Here is a 23,455-nt window from a genome sequence, read left to right on the forward strand (position 1 = left end):
TTTATTATAATTTAATTTATTACATAAAGTTAATTTGTTTTGATCCATGTTTACAAATAAAACAATACAAGAAAATATGATTCTCAAAACCAATGTATCATTTTCATCCTCTGGTTTCTTGTTTTAATAACTACATATATTCACTGCATATATTCCAACATAACAATATATAATATATACATAATCAAATTTCCCAAAATATCTTGTTCTCTTCTCTAACATGAGAGACTGTCAGCTTTAAAGTGAACGATATGTTGTAGTTGTAAATTGTTCACTAAAAAAAATAAATTTGAGTAATTTGGATAAATATCAAATTATTATAATTTATTCTAAGTAATTCATTTTATTCTAAGTTAACTCATAAAATATATTAAAATTTATTTACCTTAAATTTTGGTTAGTATTAATGCATATATTTATATTAAGTAAATATTGCAGATTAATTCTAATAATAACATAATTCTTTAGATTATTAAATTAAATTCATTATATTGTGTTTCTAAAATAGCTATAAATTTTATTTGTTTATTTGTTAAACCTTGTCAACTTTTACTGGATTTTTGCAAAGTTAGAAAATAGGTCGCTACAATGAATCAATTTGCTTTTGAAAACTTTCCCTGAAAATATTAATAATTCAATTTATAAAAATTATATATAGTGTAAATATATAGTGTGAATATATAATGTAATAGAATAACAATATCGTTGAGAATTCTATATCTCATTTTTTATCATTTTTAATACTAACCATTGACTTTTTTTAATGATTGGAATCACAGTTGGAATCGGAAAGCCATTGAATGTACAGGATATTGCTACCGAATAAGCACCCATATCTTTCCAAATCAACCAATCACCAATATGAAGCTCAGGTAACATCACATTTTTAACAATTAAGTCTTGCGAAGCGGCAGTCGGTCCCCATATATACGAAAGAAATTTCTCTTCGCTTTCTGGCTGCAATGATAAATTGATAATTATCTCCTATTGATCAGAAGAATCCTTGTTTTTCGTAAATATACATACATGAAAGAAAATTAAATTACCTTGGTAAGTAATTGTGGAACTCTGGCTCGCAGTCCCAACAGTTCCTCTATAAAGGAATTGTATACTCCACAATTCATATAATACATTCTTATCATTTCTCCGTTCTTCGAAACGATTCTCTTGGAATGCAAATATGAAGCCAAAGTGAAGCTAGAAGCTACGTAGTAACTTCCCGGCTCGCTGATAATCCTTATGCTAGGATCGATATCCTGTATCGCCTCATTGATAATACTGGTAAACTGTGAAGAGATTATCAAGAATTAAATCAAATCCACCAGAGAGACAGAGAGAGAGAGAGAGAGAGAGAGAGAGAGAGACATGCAAAATAACAAATAAAAGTATCTCAAAGTTTTATTAATCATTAAAAATTATTGATTTTTTTTATTATGAAAAATTCGAGGAATTTTATTATTTGTTTGAGAAAACACATAAATTCAATTCGGCAGATAGCGCGTTAATATCTAACATTTTAATGTCCAACATTCCGATGAATGGAAGGCGATTATCGGAGAGTAAATCTCATATACCTTGTCAACGTCCGTTCCGCTCTCGCCCGGAAATCCACCGCCGATGTCGATCAACTGCACGTTGTCGCACCCGATTGTCTTGGAGATAGCAACTAATTGTTTGCACAATGCGATCCCTCTGGCGTAAGCCTCGAGCTCTTCGCACGGGCTACCGACATGAAAGCTGAAGCCGTATAAATTCAGACCGAGATCTTTCGTGAGCTGTATCAAGCGCACGGTTTCCTCATCCGGTTCGGAGCCGAATTTCAATCCCAATACTACATGCGCCTTCTTCGCATCGCAACGTATACGTATAACAATTCTGCCAATAGATTTTCGTATAGATAAAATCAGATTACATCTCATTGTATGTTAAAATTCGTTATTATCGTAACATTATTTTACGCACTTAGCTTCAGGAAAGAGTTCCTTGATCTTGAATAACTCGTCTTCTCCGTCGACCGTCATCTGCTTGACGCCCATTTTTTTCGCGTATTTTATATGAGACGGATACTTGGCTGGATGCGCGAAAATAATCCTATCGCCGTGTACTCCATGCTGCATTACCATTTTAATTTCTTCCTGTTGAAAAGATAAGAATTATTTTTAAATAATTTTGATATACAGTTAAAAGAAGACTTGTTAAAAGAAAATTGGAGGCTTTACCATAGATGCACAATCAAAACAGGCATTCAAAGCTACAAGTACTTTAACTACCGTTGGATCCGGATTAACTTTAATTGCTAAAATTGAAAATAAAGTTAATAGTTAATTAGATTTAATATTAATTAAGATTCAATATTGTAATAAATGCATTACTGAAAGCATAAAAGTAAAGAATTTTAGATACCATAGTGTGGAATAATTCTCGGTAATTTGGTGATCCATTCCTGATGTTTTTTTATGAGAGTACCAATATCTGCAACATAAAAAGCTGCTTCTCGGTATTCCGTCAGAGTTCTAATAATATCCATATTATCTAATGAATCGTCAAAGACTTTTATTTCATCAAAAGTAAATTGTGCCATGTTGAAACGTACAAGATTTTTGGAATCTTTAATATAAACAACCTTCCTGAAAATATTTAAGAATATATTACTTATTTTCTAAGAACAATTTAGAATCCATTTTTTATTTTTATAGGATATAATTTATATTTTAATTATTAATAAAACAATATGCCGCAATTTCTTGTTTTTATATGATATTCACATTTCAAATATTATCAAACTTTTAGATTTAAATCTTGATTTCAAAAATAAATTGTCACATTATAATACATAAAACAATTTTATGATGAAATAAATATTTTACACACACACACACACACACACACACACACACACACACACACACACACACACACACATACACACACACACACACACACACACACACACACACACATATATTTTTCTGTTTTGTATTCTCTTATATTGTTTGAATTTAATGTAATAATGGTCGTATATTACCGATCTGCATATATGTAGAGAAAAAGAGAAAGAAAATTTTATTCATAATTACAATATTATTCATTTTTTATTAAAAAAATATTATTTTTTCATTTATATGTTCTGTTAGATAAAAATATAATGACTTCAAATATATTAATTGGTATAATAAAATAAAGCAAATTAAAATATATTTTAAGAAAGAACCATATTTTAGCTATTTAAAACATATTTTTATTTTTATGCATACATATATATTTATATATATAAATCTTCTATTTTTTATTTATTAATATTTAAAATTTCTAAATATTTTAAATATTGTCTGTTATTTTTCTAGGAATTAAAGTTTTATTTAAAAATTATATGCAGCCTTATTTATTTGACAAATAAAATTTTTTAATAATGTTAAAAATAAACTACAATTCCATAATTTTAAAATATAAAAATATATAAATATAAAAATATAAAAGATTATTCTCGAAGAAGATAATTTTTCTTTTTTTTGAATGTCTCAAATATATCATTATTGGTATCACCAGTTAAGTATATCATTTACTGAAAGTTTATCTTGCTTTAGCTATAAAATAAAACAAAAGTTACAATACTATTGGAAATATTTACTAAAAAATAGAAAATATAATAAAATCAGAAAAATATAAAAAAAATATAATAGAAAAGAATATAAAATTTAAATATGGAAATGAATGTTAAAATTATAATTGCATGTAATTAAAAAAATACATTAAGTTAGAATAAAAATATTTACGGTTTTGTTAAATCCAATGATAATGACATAGCAAATCATAATGGAAATGAAGGAAAAAAATAAACAAATGAAGTATAAAAGATCTCACTTATTGCACTGTGTTTTAATGAACTAAATCCACGTCTATTTAGAATTATTAAAAAATATTGTATATTGTCCACGTGGAAAAAGATTTGAATAACAAAGTGATTCATATTGTAAGGAAAATTTTCTTATATATTGCTTTTCCATCTAAGTCTAATGTAATTAGACGACTAATGGAGTTCTAATGCTACACGTGAAACACATTAAAACAGAAAAATAAATAATCTTTTCAGATTTAACGTTTCTTATATATCCATTTAACGCTTCCCACTCTCAGAAAAGCCTTCGTTCTATATACAATTGCCGTAATTAGCATTTGTATTAACTTCGGCTTGAAATACGCGTATAATTTTGTTTTTGAGATAATACTTCGAAGTAATTTAGTCGGCAGCAGTTGCACGCCATTTATCTATGTAAATTTTGTAATTGCGAATACCGTCATTGCATACGATAAAAACAGATAAAAACATGGCAATAAATATAATTAAGATACACATCTTACAGTCGGAAGCAATAAATGAATAATATTGACTTATATTAAATCATTATCGTTGATTATTTTATTTCAATTTACCGACAAGAATCTAATGTAAATTCATGTATGATTTATCAAATTTTTTTTTGCATGAATAACCATGAATAATCGTATTTCTTACATAACAACTATGTCTATGTAAGATCTCTATAATTAAATTAAAACAAAATATCGAACGACAGAAAATTTACTATAATTTCTAAGAAACAGAATAAATGTTTTCTTTAACGAATTAATATTCGGTGCCCGATTTATTTCGTCCTACTAAGCTTTTTCTTCTTGTTCTTCTTCATAAAAGTTTTTTTATCTAATCTCCAAATAAACATTGCCGATACAAACATGAATCTTCATGTTACTTTACAAAAGAAATGATTGCGAGCTGGTCTTACCCACAACAGTCCAATTATTTTTATTTTATTCCTACTTTGTATCGTAACAATAAATGCTGTATTCAAATTAAAAGGAAAAGCTCCTTACAAGCCAAGGAAAGAAGAAGAAGAATATGACAGAAGGAGAAAATAATATACGAATAATATCTAATTTAATATCGGATTTCTGCATTTTCAAATTTTTACTGTTTTGTTTCATTAGCAATTATGATAAACAAAAGTTATCATAAAATAAAAAAATTTTCAATCATGCTTATGAGAAATAATTTGCTAATTAATTTCGTAATTTCATAATTAATTAACATAAGATAATAAGATTATGCTTAACATGCTTGTTCTTTAGATAATCCACTCCATTTGTCAATCATTATCGTTGAATTTCCAATTAAAAGTCTATTAGAATTATCAAGCGACCTTGTTATCCGTAGATATTAATAGAGAATGAATATTGCGCATTCAGAAAGGCAGAAAAGAACTAAAAATTATATAATAGGCAATGTAATTATATGACTATTTTATTTTAGGTAATATCCTTCTCTTTTGCTCACAGCCATAGAAATTAGAATCTATCATTATTATAAAAGTTTCCCATGTTCTCTCGGTTTGTTCAATAACAATCCTATTCTCTTGAACTTTGTTATCGAGTTTTGCAATGAAACTCCGTGTTCCCAACAATAGAACTTATTTTCACTTCCACTGGTCATCCTATTATATCCCTGTATGATCGTCATTTTCATAAAGGATAAACGACGCGAGGAGATTCCTAAACTCGCGCTACATCACATATTTAGCTAACTGGCCGACTCGTTTTAAAATGAAACGCTTAGCCTGAGGCCAGTCGTTCTTTGTAACGGTTTCTAAGGGGAGAAAATGAGGGGTCAAATAGAGGGGAAAATAGTCATTCTCTGCTAGAATAATTTCGAGGGAAACAAGGGAAAATAAGTTTGTATCTATGTAATTATCGGTATGTAATTGGAAAAAATTAGTTAATTAAAAAATTGTGAAATCTAGAAAAAGAACATAATTGCAAAACCCAAAACAATTAAATATCTAATAAGTAACTAATATAAATAAGTTTGTATCTATAATTATCGGCATGTAATTGGAAAAAAGTTGGTTAAAAAATTGTGAAACCTGGAAAAAGAACGTAATTGCAAAACCCAAAACAATTAAATATCTAATTACTAAATTATAAAATTTTAATTAAATAATTTATAAAATTGCGTTATTGATTTAAATGTTGATCTAAAATTAAAATTTAAATTAAAATATTATAATATTAAATATTAAAAATTTTATAATTTTTTTAATAAGAAGAAATAAATATTACACAGAAATTATTTTTTACTGCATACAGATGAACATTTATTATTTAAATATGATTAATTATATGATAACTGTAATAACGCTAATAACAAATTAACGCCAATAACAAAATAATGTCAGTAATTAGTACATCGTTAGAAAGTGAAACTTTGTATGCTATAATAAATCCATAGTTGATTTGCTTTCTATAAATTGCAATATTTCAATTTTATGTCACAAGAAGAAATATCAGCGAACAGAAATAGAAGTTAAAAAAATCTGTTGCATGTCAACGGGCAAAGATACGTTCAGCAAACAGTATTTGTGCATTGCTTTTCGCAATATGTTTATCATTTATAAATTGAAAAAATTAAATTAATTACATGGCTAATATGAGTCAACGCTGTTGATAGTAATTATTTTAAAAAATCCTATTTATTTCAAACGGTATCATTCGAACGTTTTGCTTCCTCTTTGAACTATCTTCAACGGAGCAAAGAAATAATATAATCGGTATTAAAAAAAAAAAAAAATTTATGGTACAAACATAATAATCAAATTTGTTATCGTATGGTGATGATCAGGAATGGAAAAAGTCGATAAATGCTCACAACAGTTTCCAGACCAGTTAGCAAAGAGACAATCAAGAAATTACTTATGAGCAATTTCCACATTAATCTATATAAAATTAAATTACAAAAATTTGTTTGTAAAAATTGAACGAAAACATGTCTAAAAATCATGTTAAATGTTGGGAATCACACGCAAATCATAGTGAATAAAAAAATTATAATAGGCGACATGAAGAAAATGACAATCAATAAAAAACAGGTGGCACGGCAAGTTAAGAAATAAGAATAAAGTAAATAACGGAATAAGTTAGAAGTTAAAATAAAATTCTTCGGCGGTCATCAAAGACAATTAAATAAAATTCTTGACAAATATTTATAATTTGTTTATAATAGCGATATAACTTGTTTATAATAACGTGATGTAAATATGTGATATCTTTTTGCCTGTTAATACCGTTTTTTTTTGTTTTTTAATAAACAACATTTCAGAGACGAGTCTCTTCTCCAAAAAACGCTCCTTATCGAGAATCTTAATATCTTCTCAGTTGAAATCATGATTGTATCTATGGTGATAACAGAGATTGGTGATAACAGAGATAAAAATATTTATGTAATATAATTTTAATATTCGGAAATACTCATTTTTAGTTATCTGGATATTTTTATTGTTTTACATAAATTACATTGCAATTATTACAAGATATTTTATAGACATTTTTATTATGTGACGTTAGAAGAGGATTTTTATGGACTCTGATTAATCCTCCGAGTTTGTTTAAGCTGAAGAAAGAGATTTTTGCCTTCAAACCTGTGATGGCCTTTTTCATTTTGATTGCAATCTTCGCAACAAAGGGTACTATTTAAACCAAAGAGTACTATTTAATTTTATCATTTAGATCGAATGTATTGTAATATCATGCCTATGCGATACGAAGAACGGATATTGACTCGTTGACATAGAGCGAGAATTATACCCACTAAAAAGAAGTCGACACACGTTTTAGGAACACCGGGTCGGTGGACTTCCTGCAATCGTACGTGTACAGGCGATGTCATTTCGATCCCCCCCCCCCCTCCTCCCGATAGGAATGGCTCGTAGAATTTAAATTTTACGGTAGCACGAGGCCACTTGATTGTCCCATGCACTTTCCAGAAGACTTAAAAAGCATGTGAAAAGAAGAAGGAAAGATCGAAAGATTTGAGTTTTAGCTTGTTAATCCCAGATCTCGCCTGGATCAAGATAAAATGAATCTCCGTTTTTTCGCGACGTTAAATCTGCACGATTCTCCCGAAACGACATTTTTCGTTGAAAATTTATAAAAAGGGATGCAACCTCCTTTCGTGAGTCGCGCGAAAGAACGATGTTCGAGTGACGACACTTAATCTGCCAAGCGATTTGTTGATCGATACGCTTGTTTTTAAAGGATTTGTTTATAGATCAAAAATTTTCGTTCTTCTAACGAGTTCCTCGCATTAATCAACGTCACGCACACGTCTGATAACATTTGTCGTAGGCGCGACGCCTATGAAACCGCTTCTTTGATATTCGTTAGTATGTCACATGTAATATCCGGTCGGACGACCGATGATGGATTTGACGCTCTCGCAGATTGCTGCATCGCGCCGCGGACAATGTTCGTGTATTTTTTATATGACGAAAAACATTGCAATATATATTACGCCGCGCCGCGCCGCGTCGCCCCGTCGGCCGATGTGCTCGCGATACGTAAAATTGCACGCGTTGTTGGCAGCTGTCGCCATCGGCCAGCCATCCCGCTGTCGTCTCGTGTTTTTGACACGACGATTCGGCCGATTCGCCCGGCATGATAGTCGCCGATTGATTATTTATCGATTCGCTGTCGCAAGCATCAATTCGTACGGGAATATTTGGCACGTTTATCCACCCCGTGCTCGAAAATCCGAAACGCGCGCCACATCCCGGGCCCGAAATCGCGCGCGTTTACCTCTTGACCTGGCGCGCGGGCGCGAGATTTTCGATATACCGAATTTAACAAGTTGACCGTCACGGCAAAAACGTGAAATGAAGTTATAAGGAAAAAAGGGAAACAAGCGGGAGAAAAAACGAAAATCCAGGAGAAAGAGAGAGAACGGTTGTGGAACTGAAAATCCGTAACGTTCGCGGAGAGGATTGATATACTTTCGAGTTTCTTGGAAACATCGGGGGCGCTCACGTGGGCGTGTGTGCGACTATTGTTGTCGAAGAAAGTTGGACGATAAATCAGAGGAACAGTCGTGTAGTGCCGTTAATAGCGCTCCGGCGCAGTTTCGCCAGCTGCCGATCACGTTTCGGGAAACGTCGAGGCATAATCGCAGTTCCGCGCAAGTTCCGCGGTAGTATTTCCGCACGGCGACCCGGGGGCGCGCGGCGCCCGCGAAATAATGAAGATCCCTCTTGCGAAAACGCACCACGTCTCTTGCATGAATATCCCACCTCTCGCCGGTCCCCGTCATTAAAAAGGCTTACGTACTTCCGGCTTAGGGAGAACAAGCTAACAAGGACGGAACTTCGTACTGTAAACGGAACTTCCGCGAACCCACCCCTTCCTCCCGTCCTCCCCTCCACCCTTCTTTCGTAATACGTTTTACGTTTCGGGGTATAAAACTCCCGGTTGTTAACCCGAGTTCAGAACTTGTCGAGATGCTGGATAGAGTTGAGAATGGTACACGTGATCGGGGTGTGTGTGTGCGACGGACATCGACGACAGCTTGGCTACAGCTGGCGCATGCCTTAGTTGCGCAACCTTAGTTACCAGTAAATTAACCGCTTCTACCCATCTCTTCGCGGTTGGTATCGTATTTCTCATCTTGTTAATCCTGCCGTCGCACTTTCTCCGAAAAAAAAAAGGAGAAAGGTAATTCAATTTTCTCACGTGCGAAAATGAAATTTTCATTACACCTATCGCGCTTATAATATTAAGTACCTTTTTACTCTTTTTCATTCCATTATTTTTTATAAAGAGCTTTATTCCAAACTGAATTTATTAAATTTAATTTAATTCCTCTCTCTGGAAATGATATCCAAGATGTAAATAAAGATTAATATCAACAGAAAAAGAATTCGAATTTATTAACGATTTATTTTTTTTGTATCTTAAAAGGAACTCCGAAATAAAGAGATCGAAGATATAAAAGAATTGCTTTCATGGATCAGATTTTTCAATCCAGATTACCAAAATCTGCGCATCGTGCATGTAATATCGTGAGATATAAAAATTAATATCAACGACAATAGGAAAAAATTCGAATTTAATGGTTTATTTAACGATTCTTCTGTGTCTTAAAAGAAGCTCCGAGATGAGAAAAGTCGAAGATAAAAGAAACTGCTCTCGTAGTCAAGTTTCTCAATTCAAAATCTGCGAATCGTGCATGTCGTCGTCGTGCGGTCGATCGTGGGATCTCTAAACGGTATCCTGAATGGCACACGCTACGATATATTCGCGGACTAATTCAACGTTGTTCCCGCCGTAAATCGCGTGACTCGGTTCGCCGACGACTTCTTGGATCGGCGTAATAGGTATGTCGCTCACGTTCACCCCGAATGCACAACACGGGTTGGGCGATCGGGGACGCGGGAACGAGGGTAGGAGCGCAATAATCGACACCGCTTCGAACACGAGAACCCGGAGGTAACATCGATCCGAGATTACGTTAGCTCACCGAGAGTGCGAACGCTCCCTTTTTTAATCACGCGACAGCGTAGCGGCAATCTTTGAAAAAGCCCGCCAGGAGCAGAATCAACCATCTCTGATTGTGTATCTTACACGCACTGATTGTGTATCTCGCACGCACGGTAAAGAGAGATCCCTCGTAATTGTAACGCAAAACCGAATTGTTCGCAGCCATATTTACAATCAAATATTTGATTGGAACCATCGAACGAACACGCAAACACACACACACACACACACACACACACACACAGAGAGAGAGCTACGCATCGACCGAGAATTAAAATAGAGAAAATGTATACATGATACTTGTAACTTCAGACTTCAGACCTCTCGGATCAAGTTAAATCAAGTCGACTCGGATTGAATTTTCCACTTGTTTTATCTTTTTTCTTTCTCTCTCTCTTTCCCTCTTCTTTCTCTTTCTTTTTTTTTAGCGTATTGATTGCAGATTTTTCGGGTTTGTCATATACAATAGCGTTCACTTTGCAAATATTGCGTCGTAAAAAATATTATTTTTAACTTTATCTTTCGGCCTGTATGATGGCTTTGCTCTACATGATTTTTATAAAACATTATTTCGAGAACGCTCGGAGAATAAACGATATTTGATCGTTTCTGGTGCATAAAGTGCACAAATTAATGTCATTTTTTTAGAGTGACTCGAATCGACGAGAAATTATACGGACATCGAGAAAACGTCCACGTCGTCGCGCGGCGCACGTTACGGATAATGTCCGATTTGGTCGGTCAAAACCGACGTTTCAGCTCGGCTTATCCACCCCGGCTCGACCATTCCCATCCTCCGCTCGCAAAACGTGAGTTTTCGCTTGCCCACACACAAATACACGCGTATAACGACGATTGGTTGCGCCCAGAAGAACAAGAATTTCGATTTCGCGGCGGTGAGCCGCGGCTGAGCATGCGAATTCGTGAACGGAAAAACCCAGCACGAAAACGACAGGAGGTACGGTAGGGGATGCGGTGCAGAGTAGAACATGAATTCGAAGAATGGGCGGGACGCGCAGGGAGGAAAAGCGAGGATACAGGAGGGATAAAGAGGAGCGCGTAGGAGGAGCGGAAGGTAGAAGGTGTTCCACGATAGCCACGTTATCCACGTTTGCAGGATCGTGAAAACGGGCGAAATGACCAAAAACGGGACGCAATGAGTGGGAGGAGGAAGAGGAGATTTGGCGTACGTCGACCGTAGCCACGGAACATCCGCACTATCCTGCGGAAAATCGGTTCCACGCGCGCGGAGGGGTGTGGATGCGGGTGATCGACGAAGCGGAAGGCTGATCACGTAGACGGAATTCCGTGGCGCTCCCTTACCGCGCGTCGAACTGAATTAAACCAATCTCGCGAATGGGGGGGAGACAATGGAAGAGGAGAAAGAGGAGGAGGATGGGACGGCGGGGGCGGATTTAAATAATTGAAATAAACTGCGAGCACACGCCGACTCGGCACACCGTTACTCTCCGGAAAAAGGGTGCCCTCCTCCTTACTCCTCGTTCTTTTCCGCATTTTCGAATCCAAACTCTGTCGCTTGTCCCAACCACTATCACAAAGTCAAAACTTCTTCGTAATCGCATCAGGATCGATCTGCTATCGTCAAGTTCGTTCTTATCTTCGTAATACAAAGCGCGATGACTTCGATGCACGGTGCTCTCGATGAATATAAGAAGAACATATACATAATAATTATAATAATAAAAATTAAAAATAATTAATATCCTAGCGAAAAAATTTTTATATATAATTAAACATAATAAGACAATTATATTTAGTCATATATGATTATATAAATATATTGATGTATTAATGATATGTATTAATGTTATTATATACAATTATATATAATTTTATGTCGGAATCATTTTTTGAATAAATTTTTAGTTCGTAAAATAATAATAAAAACAATAATTATTATTTGTAAATAACAAAGCAGTGAAAAGAGAGAATTTTTACATATTACAAAAAATATCATATTACAATCATATTTGGAAAAGGTTTTTTCTACCATAACGAAATATGTTGAATTTCACTGGAGGTTTATAGCACGTAATTCGTTAGCGGGTTATCTATCCGAGATTATATACGGTCGGACTAGACGTTGGGGGAATTTATGCTGATATCCGAATTTATGATCGAAGCCGGAAACCGGGTATCTCGTTCTAGTAAGACCATTCCGGTTGATGAGGATACGTCGCGAATCTGTAAAAGATTTCGATTCCGCTTTATTATGCTGGGTATAGAGTATCGAACAAGTTTGCGTGCAATGATCCATTCACTTAATATTCCGAGAAGTGATTAATTTAACAAGAATATATACATATATATTGGACTATTTCAGAGTTTCATTCTCGCTCGAAGTAGGCTACCTCGCCAAGTTATAATTTAATGATCATTTCCTACGTTCTTCGTGTTCTCGCAATTTTTAATCTTCAATATTGAATAAATCTTGACTTTTTAAAACTGTATAAAAGAAGTTGTCCTCAAAATTTAGCAATCTAACAAAGACGTTGAAAAGATATATGTCAAGATTCGCTTTTTTCCTTGGCGAAAGCAGTTCAGCACTCGAAAAAATCTAACATATTTCCTTCATCCATCCGCCACCGTTTATTTTACAGTTTATATCTTGTATCTGATTAATAGAACCTCGCAGATACAAGAAATGCATATAAAACTCCATTCCTCTCTTTTACAACGGCTCTTCGTCCCGCCTTCTACTCGTTCATTCACTTTTTCAACCCCGGTGAACCGTTTTCCCCGAGCGATCATTACACTATTGGAGTTACGACCCGTTTATTCACCATAAAGACGGAAGGAAGAAGAGGTTCGCTTCGCAGAAAGGAAGAAATAAAGGCCGTCGACTTTCCCGTTTTTCCTTTCATTCGCGAATTCGTGGAAGATAAGACACGAATGAGGTACCACAGAAAATGTCCTATTTCACTTTAATAATTTTATTTTGTCATCGTCTCGCAAAAGGGCAGGGCCTCTTCCTCGATTCCGCTGGATATAAACGACTCGCGACGGCGAGAGACTCACGGAATGTAATTCAATTTTAAATCGGTTCTCCGAGATCTCCGAGCCCTGTTGACGAAACTTCAGCAATGAAAACTACAACCATAATAAAAGTTTAAAGCGGAAATCGACTAATTTATCGCACGCAATATAGCCACAGATTTACACGGCGCTTTCGTCGTCACGCAATAAAATAATAATCGAGAGAGCTACTTCATTGACGGTAATTACCTCGATTTTACATGTAGGATTTTCAGAAAAATTTTTATCAAGTTTTTGTAGGTTATTTTATAATATTCTATAATATTAACATTTCCATATGCAACGTTGTAGTTTACTTTATTTTGTAGTATGTATTGTGTATTGTAAAAAAATATAAAAAAAAGGTCCTCATATTACCAATCTCTAATAATAATTAATCCAGGTGGCTGACGGCCCGAAAGCAACACGTTACAGCTCGATCAAAGTGAACGAAAATATCATTCTTGATGAAGGTTGAAATCAAAAACTTATCAAAAGTTCGAGGTAAATTTAGACGTTACAACGAGACGTGCAAGTCACGCGATTTCATCGATATCGTATCTCGAATGTAACGCGCAAAAATCATGCGGGTTATCCCCGCGAGAAGGATGAAATTTCACGAATTGCGAGATAATCCAGAGTTAAAATGAGAGAAGAGCAATGCTTTTTATTCCACGAAAGGAAGGAGGCCGGCGGACGAGGGAAGGCGGCACACCCCGAATCTCTCTCTCTCGTCGACGAGCGTTATCGCGAATTCGTTAAAATCCCTCTGGACGGGATTCTCCGTTAAAATCCCTCCGTAAGGATTCCGCCCTTGCATTCGTCCGAAGATTCATTCCTCATTCTTCGCGCTCCTCTCTCTCTCTCTCTCTCTCTCTCTCTCTCTCTCTCTCTCTCTCTCTCTCTCTCTCTCTCTCTCTCTCTCTCTCTCTCCCCCCTCCTTCCTCGTGGATGGCGACGTCCGAAAAAGCCGACACCGTAACGTCGGTCTGGCCTCGCAGGAAAGTTATAAGCCGGCGGATTATAATGGCGAGACGATAAGAGAGGGCAGTGAGAAAAAGGCGGCCAACCGACCGACCGGGAATCGCTATTAACCCGTCGCCGTCTTTCCTGGAATCCCCCGGGATCCGGTGATTGCGCTCCGGGAACGGTAGGAAGTTCGGAAGTGAAATGTGTGAAAAGAGCAGATTGATAGACAGAAAGGGAAAGATAAAAAGGCGCGAATATAGCAATTAATCTTACAACTGAGCGTGTTTAATCCTTTTGCACCCCTTCTGAAGTTGAAGGAAACTGCAGCTCAAACGAAAACTTATCCAGTTTGTAAAATAATAATTTAATTATTTTTTACCGCGTTAAAACATATGTTCAAAGAAAGAAACATCAGACCAGATTGCCTTGCAATGTAGACGTAATTAATTTCGAAAAAGCAACAATATTCGTAAAAAGTGAAATCATATTTACGGAATACACTTTTAAAAATACAGACGTTAAAAAATATTACGTACTAATAATATATCGAAACATAAATGGAACGCAAAAAAAAAGGTAAATTGCAGAATTGATCTTACGAATGAGCAACATTCTAGTGTTCGCGATTTGATCGTTATTGACCTAATAAAAAGGTAATCTTCCCAAAAGTTAATTTGCATCAAAGCACAGTGAGTTAATTAAATCGAGGAGCCTGAAACCGAGAAGTATATCGGTTTAATGTGTAGCAATGAAAACGTTGCATACGGAAATTGCACATGGCCAATTGCGCAAAGCATAGTAGCTATCGATTTCCGTAAATTAGAGGCAAACGTAACGCAAACATTTTATGGAGACCGGCAATGAAATGATTCTAGATTTCGTTTACGCCTTTGTCCGGAACAGCGAAGTTCTTCGCCGTAATTACGAGGCGAAATAATTTTCGATTGCCCCTGCCAATTCTATCCGGCCATTAATTACGCCACCGCATGATATTGTTTTCAACCCTTTACACAGATAAAAGTATGTAGTTAGATGGCGTTATCGTACACTCGGACTGCATAATTTTTGGTTCCTAACTGCGTTTCCTTGCTTTTTGAACCAAACGAATGTATATTCATATTTCACAGAAAATGAAAGAAAAGGGACGATGGAGCTGAGAGTAGATCCAATAACATCGAGATCGTAGATTGTAGCGATTGAGTTCGGTAGATTAGATTTATCGATGTAATACCAATCAGGTTCGATTGGTAACCCGAACGAAGCAAAATTGTGGGGTCTACTGAGGCCTACACTCACTAGTTTTTTTACCTCTTGATATGTATTGGTTATTGACCGTTATATTTTCTGATACGCTTTATAGTGCAGGATGAATAGATAAAACTGATGATTAATTCAATATTTGTGAAGATATCACCATGATGGAAATTACGCGATGTAAACGAGCATTTGCAGTTTCGTATAAACTTAACGGAGTTTGTCTCGCGAATTCAGTTAATAAGTAGGTATACAAGCATTATATGAAATTATTATGCTATAATAAATGTAGATACGGTATCGGCGTCGATAATTGAATTACGACTTATCGATTTTCCGCTGAGAGTCAACGGAATTTCCTAACCGTGTCTGTCTGACTTGAACGGAACGTTTCTATTTGCAGTGCAATCGATCGGATGATTTGAATATAGCGTTGGTCAAACAAGCCAAATGTTCCCTCGGGAATTGAGCAGCAAAGCGTGTCTATCGTTATCAAGACGAGGAAATTCATTTAGAAGTTGATCGCTAAGAAAATATAATGGAGAAAATAAAAAATTGGAATTAAAATCTACTTTCCTTTCGCTAACGCAAATTGTCAATCAATTTACACTAACGAGTTAATTCTATATACAAAAAAGAAGAGAAACAATTATTATTATAATTTATTTCAAACAAATTTTATATACAGAATGCCTCAACATTGTAAATCGTGGATTTTTAATCGTGAATTTTCGAAACAAACGCGGAGAAAGAGAACCATACGAAAATATCGAGACAATCCGAAACAATCCCTAAAGGCAATATCCCCATGAGCGTCGCCCTGTCTGAATCTCCAAACATCTTGGGAAGGAAGAGCGAGGGAAGGAAAGAACGAAGGATCGTTTTCGCATGAGCGATTTCCCATTTTACATTTCACTCGACCGAGTCCGTCCGGAGAAACGCCACGCGACGTTGGGCGTCGTTGTAACTTCGCGAAACAACAAAATTGCTCGGTCCGCCCATCTTCCCGGGTATCCCTCCACCCCTCTGCACGACTACCCTTTCGCATGCCCGATCGCGCGTCGCGACCGAGAAAAGTTCTTCAAGTTGCTCGCACTCCCTTGCCGCTTTTCCAGCTACAAATCCGATCCCGCGGTGAAGTTCTTGGGGGTAACCCCGCATCCAGCCCTTTTCGAACCACCTTCTCTCCACCTCTCTCGCCGTCACCCTCTCACGATCGCCGCGAAACACAGCGGCGGTCGTGCCGGGAGAAAATTATTTATAAACGTCAAAACAGCAGGGCCGCCACCATTTGCGAGAAGTTGTTGCGGCGTGAAGGGAATTTACTCGCCGCAACTCTCCACCACGCGGACATCCTTCGCAGAATTTTCGCACGAGACTTTTGCCCTCACCCTCACCCTCCTCGTCCCTCTTCCCCCTCCTCCCACTCACCGTTCGGCGAACATGATTAGTCGCCCCACCGACGTGAGAGGGTAATTTACGAGCACGAAAACTGGCGGGATACAAAAAGAAAGGAGGGAAAGTCCGGACGCTCCGGAACGCGGCGGTTGCCGCGGAATATTGAAACTGCTCGGGGCTATTCGAGCGATTACCGGCGCAACGGTCCTCGAATTTAGATTGAGCACGTCCGCGTAAATAATCGTAATCTACGTCTCCGCTCTACAACGCTATACGACGCGGCGAATAAACGCAGAATTTATATACCGTGTAAACCAAATTACGCTCGCTTAGAAGCGTAAAACGCGAAAGCATAAAGAATAACGAACTCGTGGAAAAATTCTCGTTCTCCATTATTCACGGGAAATGGACATGTCGCGCCAGCGTTTCATAAATTCGATGTTACTTTTATAAATCGTTGTAAATAATAAATTTTATTTTATACAATTTTGAAAGATAATATAGAATCCGTGTCGCTGCCGTCGCTTCTATGTCGCGTGCCCTCCTCCCCCCCCCCCTCCTCCCTTCCGCCCTTCTTCCCTCCGTTCAATGTGACAGTTTATTTATATTGCAAACATAAACGCGAGACAAATATAAAATTTGTTGCGTCGTTGCGTCACGACGTTACAGACGTTTTATCCGCGATAAAAACGGTATATCGAGGGGTGTCACTCTATCTGTCACGTGTACTGGCGCGGTATTATGTCGTAAGTCTCTCGGCACACACAGCGGGATCATACACAGAAATTACACATATATTTCTTCACGGCCCGTAAAACCTACATGCTACCCTAAATCATAAACTCACCACGACGTCTGCGAGGGTACTTTCTCCGATAGCTTGTAACAAATACATCATGGACACACGCGCATAGTCTTGCGCAACACTGTTCCGGCAAAACGACACAATTTTAAATGCATCTGGAAAATTTTGCAAGTTATTTCTGTGGAAATTAGTGTAAATATTTGTTACCTGTCTCTCTCCTATTATATTTATTTTTTAATAAAATGTGTACATTTATTTGGCTAGTAGTTTAAAACTTATGCAAACTTACAAACGGTTAATAATTTTTCAATTCTTAATTTGTGTGTAAATTACTAAATTTTTGGTGTCATACTTGAAAGAATTATGTATATACAAATTTAATTCCAATCCAAAAAGAAATAATTCCATTTTATTCTCAATTCTAACATACATCTCTTCGCGTTCGAATTTCTCTAATTTATTTACATGACTGAATATAATTAAAAATTAATATTTTTAATATTGCAATGTTGTAATAATTGTCGTATGCAACAATTGGACCCGTATTTTAAATATTAATGTAGTCTAACTTAATACCTAAACAGTTATTCTGATAGATCCGTTTATCCTCTCCCTTGATTCAATCCTAAGGGCAAAATCTCTTATATTACAAATTTATGACGGTTCGTCTAGACTGTAAATACATTTTCCCTTATAGTCCATGAACAGGTGTTTGGCGAATCATAAACGCGTGTCGTCCCGTAAATCCGCGAGCGCTCGCGCGCACATTTTCGCGCGCACATTTTCGCGCGACCGTAACACGCCCGCGCGCGAGCTCGCGTATGTTCCTTTATCCCCGTAAATCATAAATTTATGTTCTCGTCGACTGCAAACATATTGCATTTCGCGGCCCGAAAATGGACGTCCCGTAAATCGCCGCAATCCTACACGCGACCGCGCACATTCGGCATTCTATCCCACTTAACTCCGGAAATCTTCCCCCAAACGTGACTAATTAAGCGCTTTCAACATAAGAGCCATTAAATAATAAAGGCTGCATTAATATAGCAACCAAAATTTCTTGGCTTTAATTTTCAAAATAATTTTAGAATTCGAAATAATTTGAGGAAAGTAATTAAATTAGATAATTATTTTAAAATATTATAAAAAATAAATTTGTTAAATAATGTAAAAAATAAATTATCTAATATTTTCATATTTTCAATTATCTAATATTTTTATTTTATTAATATGTATTCTACTCTCCACATTGAGATATATTTCGAATTAAGGATTTTCGCGCATTAATGTGTATCGCACTTTTGCTAGCACGTATTCGCGCGACTCCTAAAATCCATCGGAGCAATTTACCTCTCTAGCAAATTTTCAGCGTAACGATTGGACAGGGCAGAAACTAATCCGAAAAGTTTCGCGGCTAAAGTTGGCCGGGACCGCCGTTTCCGGTCCGATGGCACGCCGTGGGCCATTGGCCGCACCACGTTCATGAACAATGAGCCCCGTGACATTTCGAGCCACGGCTCTTTACTTCCGGTTTTACGAAGCTCTCCGTACTCTCCGGAGGGCAATTGTCGTCGCTCGTCGGAAAAACCGAAGAACATCCACCGTATTTGCGGCGGCGCCGTAAATCATCCCCTCTGACCCGACTTGATCTTTTATATCACGATTATAGAATTGTTTTTATAATTCACGCATTACAGTTCACGAAGGTTATGCAATTTATTTAAAACAAGTTTATGAAAAATTTTCATTGTGATAAGACAAAACGGAACGTAATAACAGTTGGAATTTAACGGGAGATTATGCGTTCTACATTATGTTAATGCATCCGTATCACAAATCTACCGCGTATTATGCAAAACAGATGAATATATCGAACTCTCGCAGCCATCTGTCAGATTTAATATCGAGTAAGGTGTTGTCCCCCAATTGTAACTTACCAAGAATCGCCGAAGAAAAGAAGAAAAGGCGCGAGAAGATCGCGAAAACAAACTCTTTGCGGGGAATTTGCAATTCACCGAGCATAAGGGGGGGAGGGCAGAGAAAGAAGAAGATCTCGAAAGGAACGGGAGGCCAAAGTTCGAAGCGGGACCAGCGTTGCAGCTGACGTTGCCTAGATATTAAAAATGATTCTCGTCGCACTTGATTTTCGTACTCGATTGCGGCGCACGATGTGCTATTTAATCACCCTCACTTTGCATAATTAACGTCAGGAGGTGGAAGAAAGATTAAGAGTATCGATTTGCGTGAGACTTAAAGATGTCAGGCTTTTCGAAAGAGAGAAAGAGTAAAGAAAGAAAAAGAGAGAGTGGATAGGTTTGTTGAGTTTCCAGGAAAATCCAACAAAGTCGGGCGAATTCAAGAAACGTTGATCCAAGATAAAAGAACGAGATTCTTTGGGTTCGCGTGTGCCAGCGCCGGACGTGTCGGCCAATAGCGTATTGTTGCCATTATCGAGATCATTATCGACATTAGGTGTCAGCAACACGTGGCATTATTATAGCAGAGTTTCGCCGTGTAACGCAATATAATCGCTGCAACATAAGCCATATACGAGGAAAATAACGCAGGCGCCGCGGTTGTATGGATATGCAAAACACGAAGAACACGGTTCTTTTTCGCAATGTTCGTATACTTGAGACTTTAAACCACAAGAAAATGCATGTTGCCTCACGCGCACGTAGTCCATTTCCCTCTCCCCCGGTCGCCTGTATTTTCAACGACAAGCTGCATGTAACATGCCGGTCGTGTGCACGATGAGAATATATTAGAAAATAAAAGAATATTTACTGAATGCTTTGAAATGCAAGGAAAAAGAAGCGAGAAAACCTGAAACCACGCCAATATTAGTGTATATATTATATTTTATGAGCAACCATTTCATTAAATCATTAAAATAATTAAATAGTATATTTTGCATACTTTTTTGTGAATTCCTAAACTAAAAAATGCAAGTATCAAATGTCAAGTATCAAGTGTCAAAAGTGACAGTTTTTTTTCTTATGAAATCGTCTCGCCTTGCTTGTACTTCGACCGAATGCGATATGCTAACGTTGCAGCATCATGCCGATGTTGTCATCATTATCGTTATCGTGGTGTTAAAACTGCAGCGTTATCATTTTCACGCGATACTCGATTTATATGCCTATCGACCAGTTTATTCTCTCTGTGCGTGTCGGTAACTTTGCGACAGCCGGCGCACCGACTTCAGAATTAAAAGGACGCTGCGAGAGGCGAATCGCCACAGGTATCATGTTATCCGCATGAATATGTATGCGATGGTATGAATGTACATAAGAGAACCCCCGCGTGTCCTTGCTGCGTTACGTATTCACGAATTTATAATTCGCGACGGAACATTGTCGTTGCCCTACTGGTCAGTTCTTGGATACTTACAGCGTCGTACACACTTCGCTCTGGACACTAAATACGATTATCATCATTGTTTCTCTACTTGTGAAATAATAAGTCGATCTATATTTAGGAAAAGTATAGGCGATTCTCTGCACGCTACCGAAGATAATAATTTATCGCATATGTTGAAAATAAATAATTCACGTCACGCCATGAACGGTGAAGTAACGATGTAAATTGAAGATTTGATTGTAATCTTTGCATATTTGTTTACAAAGTATTTGAGTTGAGCATTTCAATGATCTCTCGAGATAAAGTGTTTACACGATTTGTTATTCAGATTACTGTGAAGAGACAGACAACGATGCAAGAGCAAAGTTTTCCTACAACTGCCTACTAAATGGAATTAATGAAAGTACGAAGTGGAAAAGCAAGAGAAATTTATGAGTTTTAAATGCTGATATTATAAAATAAGTGATCTTTTAAAATGTAGCTGAAATGATGTACACCAAAACGCAAGATTTGTATACCAAGATAATAATTTTTTTCTAATGTTTCAATGGAAACTTATTGTTGATATTTTCGAATTCACAAGATCTTTTGCGTCAATTATTGCGTTACACTTATAATATATTATATATTATCTAGAATATAATCTAAATCACATTTCGCTAGACATTTAAAACATTTTTCTTGCCTAAAATAAAGAAATATTACTTACAACTATATAATTACAATCCTTAAATACACACACACACACACACACACACACACACACACACACACACACACACACACACACACACACACACACCACACACACTTGCTACAATTTTAACTACAAAATACTATTTTTTTTTACCTTTTTTTATTTCTTCTGGATTTTACTTATGCCGGTCACTCAATATTATTGTCGTATTTAAATATAATTCCAACGATATCAGTGCATTAAGTTATCACTTCTGGAGATTCACGAGTGTGTCATATCGCGAAATATGACGACTATTAGTTATATTACATCTGATGTCGAATCTTTATATATCTTTATATACGTCAATGTTTCGTCTTATCAGCGAAATAAGATTTTTATCTTGTTTGCAAGTATCACTTGATTTTTTATCTTGTTTGCAAGTATCACTTTCTTATCATATCTTGCATATATATGTATATATATATATATATATATATCTCATGTATTATAAACATTATGTTATTAATACTTGGAATTAACAAAGAATGACATGACACAACTCTTTTAAAAAGCAATAATACATATGTATGTTTAAAATGAAATGATTTATGTTTAAATAAAACACGATACAACATAAACAACAATTGTGGCCGCGGTCTTGTCGGATACAATTTGAGTAACGAAACCGAAACGTGAAACCGAAAAGTGAAAAAGCTACAAAAAAAAATCGATCATCGTGTGTGTCTATGCGTCCGCATGGATATATAAATCGACTGGAAAACGTCCAAACGATTCGTCAGAAATCGTCGCACGCATTTGCGCGTGTCAAACGCTATTTTCAACACACGTTACTCGTTGAACGTGACGAAATTAGTGTACACATAGTGACAATCGAGTCAACGGATATAAATTTCACTTGGCGCAAAATGTCGCCGAGTATTACGAATGACAATCGTGGCGATTTTAGTGCACCCGTGCGAGCCAAAACTTCGATATCGAATCGCGTGTATTACATCGCGGCAGATTATTATTCGTTCGATCACCAAAGCTTATATAAAAAAATACATGTGTGTGTGTGTGTGGAGGGGGGTGTATGTAACATTTCAACAAAATGACTTGTGACGAATATGGAAAAAAAGGGCCATATCGAATACCTATGTTTTTAATATGTGCAGCGATACGTCGTTAAATATCAGATATCACAAATAATTTCGTGTCCGATAAAGCTCTGCTTGAACTCTCACGCAAATCCCCATAAACATATTTTCGACCATATTTTGCACTTTTCAAAAATCAGCGAGCATTTCGCAATACTGTTTGCGCGCAAATAATATATTTTGCGTATTCTCGACAACAGGAAAATGTTTTTCCTGAATTCCATCCTTATGGAAATAAGAGTCGATTTATCTCTCGCTAAAAATAAGGAATGCAAAAGAGAAATTACTCTCGTATTAATGTTTCTGGTCCTGATGCTTGTCCCAGGAATCAAAGTAACATCGAGGATTTTTTAGATAAATGCAGTTTATATAAGCAAATATATCGATTGATAAACATATCTCTTGCTTATCGGATACTCGGCTACGCAATTTCGTGAT

General features: G+C 36.3%; 2 protein-coding genes and 1 long non-coding RNA gene across 6 annotated transcripts in view; 2 read left to right on the forward strand and 1 right to left on the reverse strand.

Moving 5' to 3' along the window:
- On the reverse strand, window positions 1-22,207 carry LOC105433555 (ornithine decarboxylase-like). The gene is made up of 9 exons (XM_089079448.1): window positions 22,032-22,207; window positions 2,404-2,627; window positions 2,220-2,296; window positions 1,963-2,135; window positions 1,575-1,875; window positions 1,047-1,286; window positions 749-957; window positions 386-617; window positions 1-274 (listed from the first exon to the last, which is right to left on the reverse strand). The coding sequence occupies exons 2-8, from the start codon at window positions 2,579-2,581 to the stop codon at window positions 584-586; spliced, it is 1,212 nt and encodes a 403-aa protein (XP_088935574.1). The 5' UTR covers window positions 2,582-2,627; window positions 22,032-22,207; the 3' UTR covers window positions 1-274; window positions 386-583.
- The window catches only part of LOC105423285 (agrin), a 433,811-nt gene that overhangs the window by 327,511 nt on the left and 82,845 nt on the right, over window positions 1-23,455 (forward strand). The gene's annotated exons all lie outside the window — the stretch shown is intronic.
- LOC148935960 (uncharacterized) overlaps window positions 20,992-23,455 on the forward strand; it is a 15,203-nt gene continuing 12,739 nt past the window's right edge. Inside the window, exon 1 of the long non-coding RNA XR_016139846.1 lies at window positions 20,992-21,062. This is a non-coding gene — a long non-coding RNA (uncharacterized LOC148935960). The remainder of the gene's footprint in view (window positions 21,063-23,455) is intronic.

The sequence above is a fragment of the Pogonomyrmex barbatus genome, unplaced genomic scaffold (assembly GCF_055798465.1).
Source record: "Pogonomyrmex barbatus isolate J1 unplaced genomic scaffold, ASM5579846v1 scaffold3, whole genome shotgun sequence".
Taxonomy (NCBI): domain Eukaryota; kingdom Metazoa; phylum Arthropoda; class Insecta; order Hymenoptera; family Formicidae; genus Pogonomyrmex; species Pogonomyrmex barbatus.

Excerpts from the sequence above, each read along its gene's own strand:
- LOC105433555 (XM_089079448.1), bottom strand. The coding sequence starts at position 2,581 with ATGGCACAATTTACTTTTGATGAAATAAAAGTCTTTGACGATTCATTA. Across the intron at positions 1,287-1,574 it reads GCGGAACGGACGTTGACAAG|TTTACCAGTATTATCAATGA; the intron begins GTATATGAGATT and ends ATCTCTTCACAG. Across the intron at positions 618-748 it reads ATCATTAAAAAAAGTCAATG|GGAAAGTTTTCAAAAGCAAA; the intron begins GTTAGTATTAAA and ends TAATATTTTCAG.